This window comes from Pleurodeles waltl, chromosome 9 (genome assembly GCF_031143425.1).
Source record: "Pleurodeles waltl isolate 20211129_DDA chromosome 9, aPleWal1.hap1.20221129, whole genome shotgun sequence".
In the NCBI taxonomy this organism is placed as follows: domain Eukaryota; kingdom Metazoa; phylum Chordata; class Amphibia; order Caudata; family Salamandridae; genus Pleurodeles; species Pleurodeles waltl.
The window spans coordinates 207,463,511-207,476,834 of record NC_090448.1 but is presented as its reverse complement, the minus strand read 5'-3'; the positions used below and the strand labels follow the sequence as shown (position 1 = coordinate 207,476,834).

Sequence of the window (13,324 nt, the reverse complement as noted above, 5' to 3'; positions counted from 1 at the left end):
GGCTCTCATCAGGCTCTGTTACCCAGAATCCTTTGCAAGCCTCACAATGTGGCCAAAAAACACTTTTTCCTCACATTTCAGTGACAGAAAGTTCTGGAACCTGAGAGAAGCCCCAAATGTCCTTCCACCCATTGTTCCCCCAAGTCCCCCGATAAATATGGTACCTCACTTGTGTGGGTAAGCCTATTGCCTGAGACAGGAAATGCCCCCAAACACAATGTGGACACTTCACATTTTCCCAAAGAAAACAGAGCTGTTTTTTGCAAAGTGTCTAGCTGTGGATTTTGGCCTCTAGCTCAGCCGGCACCTAAGGAAACCTACCAAAACTGTTAATTTTTTAAAACTAGACACCTAAGGGAATCCAGGATGGGGTGACTTGTGGGGCTCTCACTAGGTTCTGTTGTCCAGAATCCTTTGCAAACCTCAAAATGTGGCCAAAAAAACACTTTTTCCTCACATTTTGGTGACAAAAAGTTCTGGAATCTGTGAAGTGCCACAAATTTCCATCCACCCAGCATTCTCCCAAGTCTCCAGATCAAAAAGGTACCTCACTTGTGTGGGTAGGCCTAGTGCCCGTCAAAGGAAATGCCCCAAAACACTATGTGGACACATCAAAATGATCGAATACAAAACTACCTGTTTTTGCGGAGAGGGAGGCACCAGCGTTTTTGGTCCTGGGCTCAGCAGCCATATAGGGAAACCTACCAAAACTAAACATGTCTGAAAACTAGACACCTGAGGGAGTCCAGGGAGGTGTGACTTGCGTGGATCCCCCAGTGTTTTCTTACCTAGAATCCTCAGCAAAATTCCAATTGACAAAAAAGTCAAATTTTTCCCACATTTTTGTGTGGAATCACCACACCAAGACAAATTTCCTACCACCCAAAGTTCCACCCAGTCTCCCGGTAAAAATGATACCTCATTTTGTGATCCAGCCCTGCTACAGGGAGGCGGGGGCCCAGCCCTCAGCGCTGCACCACGGGACGTAACCATTACGTCCATGGCACCCAAGGGGTTAAACACGTTTTTTTCAAAATAAAATGAGACAAAGACCATTCTTAAACTTTTCAATCCATGAATTTATGAAATATTTATTTGGCTTTTTGACAATGCCAATATGTCTGCTTTATATATTTTGATGTGCTAATTCCTTGATAAACTAATAGGCCCACCTTTGATAAAGCCAGTAGGTTTGCCTTAATTAAACTGACACCCTTTATATTGTTACATGACACAATCAGCTGTGTGCTGCAATGGGGGGTTGGTTGCAGGGCCGTCCAAGCACTGTGACCAAACTCACAGCATGCATAGTCAAAAGCTGTGCGCACCGGGTGATGAACACCCAACCACATGCTGGATGTGGCAACATTTGTAGTGCTTGATGTTGTTGTAACATTTATCGATCACAAAGGGCCCCATTTAGTTGTAGGTGGAGAGGAAACTCTGTTGCCCTAGTGAAGAAACAGGCCTCCTGTCAAATTTTAAATCAGCCCCAAAAATACCATTCAAACTTCAGATTAACACAGGTGTTATATTTACTCAAACTAATCTTACCGAAAACGTGTTTGAGTTGGTCCGATTTCAGATATGTTTCAAAATATGTACGCGTGAGCATCCATGTTGTAAATAATGTGATCAGAACCACTGCAAGGCGCAAAAGACCTAAAAAAGAAAATAAAGAACATTTAATGAAAAATCAGGTGAAAACCATGGCGTACAGCAACACTGTGACAACACTACCATACGAAAGGCCAGAAATAACAGGCAGGTCTAAATGGGTCCAAACTGCACACTTTTATTGATCTGACTGTCATTTTGTTATGTGGCCTGTTGACTTATAAGTAGTCATTTCACATTTCCAGTAACAGGGTGGCACAGAAAGACCTGCCTATGAATATTAATTAGGCAGGTTGCTATTTGTGATCCAGTGGAATTGGCTATGAACACGAGTGATGGTCTGCAAGGATAGAACACACCCATCCCTGTAACACCATTTCCAAACAGAAACGTCTTTATTTGAAGGCAGGCCATGCATCTTAAAGTGATGCTTTAAAACGTATTTCCATTTCGGAAGACATTTGGGAGGCATGCACTTATCCCATAGCCCGCAGAATGCTCAGTGGCCTCCCCAAGGATGCTCAATAGGAAGGAAGCAGTACAATTCTTTTGAGATACTCGTAACTTTTCAAGTGTTTGCAGCTACAATTGTGGTCACTGTTGCATCACTTTACACTTCACAAATAGGAGTGGCCTCCCCTTTCATACCCTCTCCTAATGGCGATTTGGAACGAATCTCAAAAGCCCATTTGTGATCGGGAAGGCTTTTCTTAATCGCAAAAGTGCTTTAGTACACTGTAAAATATATTTTGAGCTCCTAAACACTAATATTTAGTGAAAGGCAGAGTTTGGAGCTGTACAATGATTTCGTACATCTTGCTCCTATTCATTGTTATGCAGTCTTTGTAAAAAAATGATTTTTTATGTAAAGCTCACTTTTGGGCAGGGTGGACAATATTTCTTTCTTTCTAGATATAATGAGCACAGTACACAAAAAACCTATAAACCTACAATCCATACACTCAGATTCTAAAAGTAATATCTAATTTGAAATCTACAACTCCTGATGTTTGCTTTAATGCTGTCCTGCACTATTGCTAGAATAGGAGAGTGAGGAATACTATGCCTGCTGCTCATGTGGTTCAAGATGCACACTTAAAGTTTTCTCTTTTTTGGCAGTGTACCTATCTCCTCATTTCAAGTTGCATCTCTGGAGGAAATTTTGAATATCATGTCTCCCAACATGAAATACAGTGCTTCATTTGCTGTGCATGGGTCTCTGTTAGGACAAATAATTAAGACGACTGGATGACAGGCAACCATTTAAAGTCCCATAGAGGTCAGACAAAGTACTTATAATTTATTCAGTGAAGTAATTTTTGAAAACAGAAGGAGAAAAACAAATCACACATGGGAGGCAAATAAAAAGCCCATGTCAAACTCAGTGTGCAATGGGAGTGAAACATTCAGAAGTTCGGGAGCTGCTCTGCACAACGCAGAGGAAGAGCAGCAGATGGTGCCCAGGAAGAACAATGTAACACATACGTCGAATTGGATTCACCCAATTGGCAAGGCTTGCCTTACTTATAGGTCCCTGGTATGTGGTACCCAGGACATGTAAGGCAGAGTGTCCACTCAGGGCTGCAGCACTGTCCGTGCCACTCTTCATGGGACAAGGTACAAAATGGCTTCTAGCCTCCCACTATAGACTAGAAGGATAGTATGTCCATTCTCAGTTTGACTTTGCCATTCAAACTAATGGCACCCTGCCCCTTAACATGATATACAAGTCTCCCCTAAGGAAGGCCTAGAGATCCCTATGGTAGGGAGCTGTATTTTGTTAAGTGAGACATGCATACTTCGATATGTCTTGACAGCAACACTTCCAAACTGTTGTTTTGCTGTGGGTAAGGTTGGTAGCTCCATTGGCTAACAAAGGGCGACTGGGGTGGCGTCCTCACCTGACTAATGCTTGACTGAGGTTACCAAATTGGGTCATGTGAAGTATGAAATGAATTGTGACATTAATTACAATCTGATGTTTAAGTCAATTCATGTCACTATTATTAGTCAGATACTTTTGGAAAAGTGACCACTCTGTATTCTGCTCCTCCAGCAGCCTCACAAAGGTACTCTCGCACAGACAGCTTTCTGCCCATCTGGGGAGATGTATGAATGACTTCCAGGCTCAAGGACAAAGATAGTGCCACAGCAGTGAGGAGTCACATTCTCTGACAGGATGACCACTTAGGGGTTTAGCCCAGAGGTGTGCTTCAAAGAAGAAGCTACCTTTGATGGGCTGCCTGCCCCAACATCCCTGAAGAGGATGCCTTTTGTCCTTGCAGGCAGTATGGAGATGGCCAGAAGTGGGAAACTCTTCCCAAACTGTTTTTAATGTGGGCTTGTTATCCCCTGGTAGCCACACCTCTAGGGTGGGATACCTTGCTCCACACAACTGACAAAGGGTCATGCCATCTTGGAAGGGGCTAGAATGTGGCATTCTGTGATAGCCCGATGTTGCACATCACAGGAACTTCATCATTAGGTAGGAGGGGACCCAGAAACCCATATGCTAGTGACCTAGTGGTCCCCCTCAGGGCACTTTCCTGGGATAAATATGTGGCCCCCAGTACTCACTGGGTCTGGAAAGAGGATGAGAAGAAGACCACTCTGCACGCGTGGGAAGAGCACAAAGAGAGGCTGCTATGCCAGAGCGACTGCACCTGCTGTACTTTGGACTAGTAGAGTTTGGACCATGTTTTGCCTGCCTAGCTTGGGGAAACACTGATCCCCAGCCCAAGACCAAAGTAGTGACTCCAAAGGTCAGTGGTCTGGCCCCCCAGAACAACACTGAGGACATTAAAGATGCAGGATCCCAAGTCTCCTCTCTGGTAGCCACAGCAGAAGTCTTGCTGCTACCAAACACCGGGCACCCTCAAGGACAATTTGGAGATAGCCAAAAGGTGCCCTGCTGTCTGCTGGATTAGTGAGTGTTGGTTGTGACTGGATTTGCACTGTGACCGCTGTGTTGTAAAAGTACACGGTCTGCAGCAGCAGCTCTTGGAGCCCTGCAAATAGGACTTTGTGGGACCACAAACTCCTTGGTCAGAGTCACCCCCTCTCACCTGTGAACCGAGAAGTTGACCAGACTTCACACCCGTGGACTGCACAGCATTCAGAGCATCTTTGAGCATTTTGGAGCATGCATCCCTCAGCATCAGGACCACTTCATTATCGTCAATGGAGGTCATCCTGTAAAGTTTGGATCTTACTATAAAAACCCTCTGGTGGCCAGGTAACTGTGCATAGTATCCTCTCTGGCCCCGTGGACATCTGTTCTGCCAGACTTAGTTGCCTATCTCTGGCTGGAGTTGCTGAACTAAATTTCCAAACTTTTTAAAAGTTTACAAAGTTTTTGTTGACCACTGCTTGTTTGTGGATGATGTTAAAGTTATTTTTTTTCTTTAAAAATCTTTATCTACGGAACCTTCCAATGGATTTTGATGATCAAGGTCTCTAAGACCAAAAAGTCTAATCTATTTTTCTAACCTGGTGTCTTGTTTCTTCTGTGTTGTGTGACTTTCTTTTTCTGTTGTTTGGTGTTGTTAAGTGCTTTACACATTGTTCCTTTGATAAGCCTTACTGCTTACAGCCACACCTACCCATGGCTGAGCGTAAGGTTGAGTAAATGTACCTGACTGGACCCAAGTCTTTATTTGGAAGTGTACTGTATGGTAGGGCTAGGAGTAGTGGAGTTCGGAATTAGGGTAAATGATGCTAATTTTACAAAGTGGAAATGTCTCTGCTTTTACAGCTCTCAGTGCCTGCAACCTGTCTCCAATACAAGTCTGGGGTGGGTGACAGCTACACTTTGTGCATTCCCTCTAGACAGCCACAAACACAGTAAGAGTGAGTGTGATGGGGAACTCATCTGCATTCATCTGCATTCTGATAGTTCTTCCTGGGCAGGAAGAGGGAGAAAGAGGTGACACACCTGGGTAGGCAGTGTCCTCTGTCCCACACAACCAGCTGATTACCTCCTGCTGATACTCTGGAGCCAAGGCTGAGAAGAAAGGAGGACCTGTGTGTTTCTAGGACCTGTTTTAAAGTCACGCTCACTTCAGAGGCACAACCGGGTAGGAGTACTGTGCCTCTGACACTACCAAATCATTAAACTGCTGGACCTGTGAAGATCTCTGACAGGAGTAAGGACTACTGTGTTACAGGGACTGCCCTTTTGCTGGACTGCTGCCCTGGAAGGGCTGCTTTCTGCTTTGATGAGCTCCCCTACTGCCTACTGATCTCTGCCCTGTTGAGGGCAAAGACTGAACCCATCTCACCTGAACCCTGAGTGACTCCAAGGGCTTTTTGGCTTGCCCTGTTCTTCTGCAGCCTCCGGGACATCAAAGACTGTCTGCAACCTGCAACCAGCACCTTGACTCTGTTTGCTGTGAGTCTTGCTCTGCTAAGTGGTGCCAATACAGTCCTGGGCACTTAGAAGTGAGAATCTGTGCTGCAACCCAAGAAAATCAACGCATCAACGACATTGGGCTGACTGGAACCAGTGCATTTCGACTCAACACTGACGCATCCCTGCTGCTGTTCGAGCCATGGACACTGCATCGTTGACATCACAAAGCATCATCCCCAGATTCCAACCTCATATTCTACTCTGGGCAGCTCGACGTTGACGCATCACCATCGCTGCTTAACTTCAACACTTCCTCAGTACTATGCAGCTTGGAACTGATGCATTGCCTACATCTTCACGATCTACAGTGACGCATTTCCACCTCTGCTCTGTGCTTCGAGTCCTCGACATAGATGATTCTTCCATCCAAGGTACTTTTTCAGTGGGCACTGCACAGGTCCTGTAGCCGGCCTGCTGTCCATCGCCTGAACTTTCAAAATTACTCCGGTCTAGAGCGACCTCTAGTAACCCATAAGTGCTTTTGGATTCTAAGTACTACTTTTTGGTTTATTCTTTCAAAATTAATTACTCCTGTTCTACCTATTGGGTTTTGTCATTTTAGTCTTGTTTTACTCATAATAATATAATATATTGTTCAAATCTTGTGTGGGGAATTGTGTTACTGTGTGTGTGTTGCACAAATACTTTACACGTTCCCTCTATAGATAAGACTGGCTGCTCTGTTCCAAGCTACCAGAGGGTGAGTACAGGTTATCTCTAAGTGTGTAAGTGTGTATCTAGCTTACCCTCCCTAGCATGGTGGTTCCTGCTTGTACAGGGTTCATACTCTGACAACCAGAAACCCCAGTTCTAACAGGGAGCATCTGAGAATCTCTATCAGAGAATTTTATTCAAGGTTGAACATAGAGGACAATCTGTATTTGTTAGGAATGAGAAGAAGAACATAGGAGCAGGAGGGGCATGTTATAGGAGAAATTTTACATATACATTATAGACCATCTTTAGTCCACATAAGAGATACAGCCAAAATTGGACTCACTACTGACCCACATGAGAGCTTCTGGATTACCAACAAAATAAAGTACTTGGTCAAGAAAGGGAATCAATAGAGCATCAGTAATAGAAACATCAGTACAGAGTAAAGTGACAAACCATTGTGTAGGAAATTGTAACATATGGAAAGTGCAGCACATACGGGGTGCAGCACAAGGAACTGTAGGTACAAAGTGTAAGGTGCGAGAAGATAGTAGGGTACTGCACAGTGAAATAGAAGCAAAGCCTGAAGTGGAGAGCTGTGAATGGTACAAAGGAAGAACAGCACTAGAGAGTGCAGTACAAGTTATGTTCAAAGAGTAGTGCAGGCCACATAGCAGAGTGCAGGAGGAGTGCATATTCATTTTCCAGGGAAAGCATTAAAAGGGAAGCATTGAGCATAGTGCAAGAGGATGACCGAGAAAGAGGGTGCAGGAGAAAAGAAGTGCATGGATGTAGGCAAATGTAGAACATACTTAAGAGGAAATGCAAAAGGGACGTTAGGGTTGCAGGGCACAGCATAAGGGCCAAACATCAAATGCAGCAGTAGTGTGCAGGTCAAGAGCTCCAAAGAAGAGCACATGGCAAGAGTGCAGGGACCACTTGAGAGTACAGTGCAGAGGGAGATGGCTTGGTGTAGGTAGAGAACAGACTACTATGGGAGAACATGGTTTGTAAGTGAGTGGAGTATGGACAGGTCAATGAACAGAAGATGAATTGTAAATAGTGACCCTGACACATCAGCACCCTCACTCCCTATGTCAGGCCACTCAGAGGGAGTGATTGCTTCACACCACTCCAGATCATCTGTAGAGAGTACTGAATCCTGATAGCCAACTGAGGAAAAGAACTGATGAATGCATAGGCCACAGTGATAGATAAAGTACACATACCAAGTAGACCCCTTTTAGCATCCACCAAAGAAATTCTGGTGATTTATAGGAGACCTCCTACAGACCCAGCAAAGATCATGCAAACTACCAACATAAAGGAAAAGTATATTATGTCTAAATATATCAGGATTTCTCTATTAAACAAACTTTTCCCTCATATGTTTAAAAAGCATTGGCAAAGCCAACAGGTCAGCCCTTTTGTTTTGGCTGTGATACTGAAAGGATTTATGTTAAAGCAAAATAAAAATCATGCAAAGATTGCCACTGTGTATGCTTGGTGTCCATTGCTGTGGAATATTTCATATGCGTCAGGAAAAATCCTTTCATGATGGGTACCATGGTTTTGTGTCCATACATGGTGGGCATCTTGAAACGAGTTCCCTTGAAGCAAAATAAATATCATTCAAAGATGGACACCCTCTGGGCACATGCCAATGTAGGGGTCATCTTTTTACTTTAGTATTCATTTACTGTTACAATATGGCAGCTGGACAACTCGGAAACTAAAACAAGTATGTGGTGGATATTGCCCAATGGCAGACAAGTGAGCAACCTGATAACAGATTCTAGTTGCTGGCCCCTAGCAAATTTAAAAAAAGACACAAAACCATAAGAGAATGGGTGGCAAGAGGCACGTGGATGTTAATGGCATGAATGGTGGAAGGGAAATCAAATGCCACAAAGAATGTTGCCTGGTTGCAATATATAGCTTCTGGGTCCTCGTAGAAATAAAAAAAAGAACAAAAAGAGCAGGGAGTTGTCGCTGAGAGGCAGGGTAAGATGATGGGATGGAGGGAGCAAATTCCCTTACAAGAGAGTGGCTGATGTGTCCTCACTAAACAGAAAAAATAAAAAAATAAGAAATCACTAAAGGGTTGGCTGAAGATAGCACAGAAAGCAATGTTCTCCCTTGGAATGCTGAAAGTCAAATAAAAACCAGACCTCTCACATCAGCACTGTAAGTATCGAAATCAACCAATCAGAAACATGTAGGCTGTCTTGTTTTCAGTGTTTAATATTGGTGGATTTCACTGGCATTTTCTTAGTGTTTTCCAAACCTTTTAAAATTAGTGTTTATCAGAGTTTATTCAGCTGCCTAACCCTAAAAATAGACAACACATTTTAAATTTCAGTGTTTACAAAGCATGTTCATTTTATGTTGTTATTGTTATAAAGCACATAGTTAATTAGAGGAGAAGCATGCTTGCTGTGTATTTTTGGGCTCTCTTTGTATGACTACATTAAGGTGGTGCTGCTGATGGACATTCATAGCTGCTTAGTGTCCTCACTTTAAGTCAGTCCTGTTTTTTAAGCAGATTTCACATTGTAATCAGGAACTTGAAATGTTGCTGTTAACAATGTAACTATGAGCTCAAAAACTAGAAGCTGTAAAGCGCATCTGTGTAAAAAGCCTGGCTGAGTTGAAGGTATCACACATAAATATGAGACATCTTGGTGTGTATTTTGTTGGTATGTGGAGAGTCTTGTGATGTGCTCACCACTATTTCATGTGCATGGTGACAGCACTCTTTTTACAGGTACCTGTCGCTACACCTTGCATTGAATGTTCAGAACCTGGGGTGTTTTTAGTGGACCTGCATTCAACGCAGACTTGTTAAAACAAGGTACTGATGTAACTAATGGTTTGATCCGTTCTGTGGGTAAATGTAATAGTGCATACTGCTCATGATTTTCATAAGCCAACTATTTCACTATTCAATAAAAGAATTAAACACTGCCAAAAGTTCATATATGCTTTTAATATTCCCAGAATCTAAAAAGTATATAAAATATTTAGATGAGACCTAAAACATGCTTCTAAACCCAGCGCCAATAATCCAAACAGACAAAAATGGAGGAAACAAAAGGAAAAAGAAATAATACTTTAGTGACATACCAAAACAACAAAACCCAAGTAGAATAATCATAGACTAGTCTTCCTTGCTTTCTTGCTGCATTTTAAACTCATATTTGGTTTCCTGGTGACTTCAGAGTGTCATTCCTTTAGGATATCCACTAATCATCCCTGACACATCCTATGGTGCTGCTTAATACCAGGAAGCACTTCTTAGTGTTCGTTGGGTAATGTAATGCTTGTAGTCCTACTGAGCTTCTGATTCAGTTTATCACATTAGCTGAGTTCTTAGTCCAGGTTGTAAGGAATCAAACCTTGTGACTCGGGGGGAGGGGCTAGTTACTGTATCACTACAGTAGTACTACTTACTTACTACAAAATGCCATTTACAATCCAACCAGTGTAAACCTTCACCACCAGCCCTCCTACCTTTTCTACGGGGAAATCCTTACTCATGTAAGTTCAGTGCATAGTATTAAATGTGGGAGGTTCTTCAGGAGTGCCTGAAAAAAGGGGCATGCTTACTGCTAAATGTGAAGGGTTATGAAAACAGTAGGGAGGGGTTTAGGTGGTGTTATTGGAGGGTTTAAGGGGGCCTTGCACCCATCCATAAATGAATAGACACATTGCTATTCACAAACTACACTTCTAAAGTTACTACCACCAAAAAGGGCCCAAACAGCAGTAAATGTAGATTCAGCACCACACATGGCCAGCCACTCTTACTTCAATATGCTCCTATGAAAAATAATGGTGGTAGAGACTTAAAATAAAATCTGATAGCAAATAATGTTAAAAATGTAATTTAATGTTGAACAATATCTAAAAATAAAACCTGTATTATTTTCTTTTAACTTGTTTTAATACCCATTTGAATGTAAACAATAATGTAACATAATTTTTGGTTAAAATATAATTAAATATATATATATATATAATATTATATTCCCGGAGGGACTGGAAATCCAAAATGTTCTAAGTTTCAACTTATCAGAGTTCGGAAACATCTCCTTTTTGTCGCTTATAAGGCTCATAGGACCTTGGGAAGAGGACTGGTGGCCAGGACCCACTCCAGCAGAAGCCAACTGCAAGGTCCATTAAAGTTCCTGAAGCTACTGATCAGCTGGGCACTTCAGCAAAAACGCCCTTTGCAGCATGCTGTGTCCTTGTGGCCACAAATAAGGTAATCCAACTGACCCTTGGAGTCTACATCTAAGTACTGTTACAAGTGGCAGCAAGTCCAGCCCTTCAAGTCTCAGCACAAGTCAAAAACAGCAGGTGTAGCTATCTTCTGTTCTTCCACAAACCCAGAAAGTGTTCTGATGAGTTGTGAGTGAGGTGTAGAATTTACAGGCTAGTAGATGGGGTAACTTCTGGACACTGCTTAACCATTAATGGAAACATTTCCAAGGACAAAACTTCCCACTTTTGCTGCACACTCTGTGTGTTTTATGACAAACTACCCGACAGTGCATTATTTTGAGGCAAATCTAATATGGTACAATTTTTCTGCCCCTGGAGGAAGCTTGTATGCTAGCCAGGGATATTTTTGGGGACATCAGCTGTTCACTCCTCGGCAGCTATACTAAACTGTTTATTTCTCATAGGACAACTACAACACTTTTCAGTCAAAATATCCCTAGGAGGCTAGTTACTTTAAATACGTGCCAACATTAAGTTTTTGCATGTACCACTTTTAAATACTATGCACCTCTCCTTGTGAGCTACAGGGCCTACTTAGGAGTGACTGATTTAACACTTAAAAGTCTGTCTCGTTCTTGTCAAAAAGGTTTACTTTGGGTTATTTTGACATGTCCGCCTGTAGGCTTGATTGCTACAGGTCAAGCCACAAAGGTAGCCCTCAAACGATGTTTTCTTTGTCAGCCTAGTGGACGGCACAACATGCACTGCAATCCATTGGTGACATCCAACTTTCCATGACAATGGTGTATTTCCTTCAGCATGTACAATGGACCTACTGGGAAAGTGAATATACCAGTTAGTTGTTAGCCAAATATTACCATGTTTTAGTGGTCAGGGCACATAATACATGGTTCACTGGATAGCAGGCTGGAGTTAAAAGCCAGCAGCATCAGTCCACAAAAAAGGGGGATGACCACATAAAAAGATGCAATTTCTCACACTTAGCATAGAAAGACACTTGTAAGGACGAATCAGGATCTGACACATCTAATATAATATCTTGTGCATAGGCACAGAGTTTTATATAGTCATGTTTGCAATCAGCCCATAATATAAAGATTATTTCTAATAGAATTTGGGAAATATTCAAGACATTTGCCAAAGTAGATAAGGTTACCTAGTACCATGTTGTAACTGAAAGTGTAAATAATATATATCATATTAAGAAACGTAGGGTAGAATGTGATCTATGAAAATGTTATCAGAAACAATTAATCAGAAAAAATGCCTTTTCAGCATCAAGTGATGAAGGCTAGGATTGTTTTAATGAAGATATTTTCAATATAACAACTAACTAAACTCTAGTATTGTCTGAGTACAATCAGCCCCCAATCAATCCTGATTGATTGAGATTGATAGAAGACACAATAAATGACTCTACACTAGAGGTTAATACTTCGGCAAACATTTTACAATCACAATTTTTCAAAGATAGTGGTACAACATTCTTACAGTAATGGTTATCTTTATTCAGTTTAGGAATAAGTGTAATGGCAGCTTCCAAAAAAAGAGCAGTTTTTAGTTCCATCATATATAAAAGATTCAGCAAGATAGGTAGCTTAGGAGATTTTAAAATAAAAAGCTGGGAGTTTAAATTTATTGACAGGCCACCATGACCTGGAGCTTTGGCATACTGAAATGAGACATTGGCATGTTTTATCCTTTCTGTAAGGGTTACTCTCTTTTTTAAATTTTAAAGCAATTTGTTAATACTTTTCAATTCTTATTTTAGCCTTCTAAATATATTTCTTTAATTTTTAAAGAGCATTTCTTGGCTTCTAAAACAGTGATTTTGTTGAGCTCAAGCTTTACTGCCTCAATGTCAGAAAGCATATCAGAGAATCTTGAGGCAAAGATATAAATAGTCTAAATGTTTCATTTGATTTAACAGGAATAGCTAAGAGAAATGTAAAGTAGTGCTCATTTGCAAATATTAAATATGCACCGCTCTTCATGCAGTTTTATGAGCATCCTGATTATACAAAAAGTGTCTTAATTTACTAATGAGAAAATATTCTCGTGTAAGCACTGAGGAGTTCTTTTAAAATAAATGATCAAATAATAATTATTGAAAACACTATCTACCATTAGGACTTCCCTATGAAGATATGATGAACAGAAGTTATTGCAGGAGCATGAAATGTACATAAAGATGTACCCTATTTGTGATTCAATTCTATAAGCAGTAATAGATTTACTAGTAAAGACAAAGGGCCTGATTTAGAGCTTCGTGAATGGGTTACTATGTCACAAATGCTATGGATATCATGTCTGCCATATTACGATCTCCATAGGCCATTATGGGACTGTAATATGGCAGACAGGATATCCGTCACATTTATGATGGAGTAA

General features: G+C 41.5%; 1 protein-coding gene across 4 annotated transcripts in view; it reads right to left on the bottom strand.

Moving 5' to 3' along the window:
• FAM3D (FAM3 metabolism regulating signaling molecule D) overlaps positions 1–13,324 on the bottom strand; it is a 337,775-nt gene that overhangs the window by 108,076 nt on the left and 216,375 nt on the right. For all 4 annotated transcript variants that reach the window (XM_069206542.1, XM_069206545.1, XM_069206544.1 and 1 more), the window contains one exon: positions 1,555–1,662. In XM_069206542.1, the coding sequence (XP_069062643.1) occupies positions 1,555–1,662 (108 nt within the window). The remainder of the gene's footprint in view (positions 1–1,554; positions 1,663–13,324) is intronic.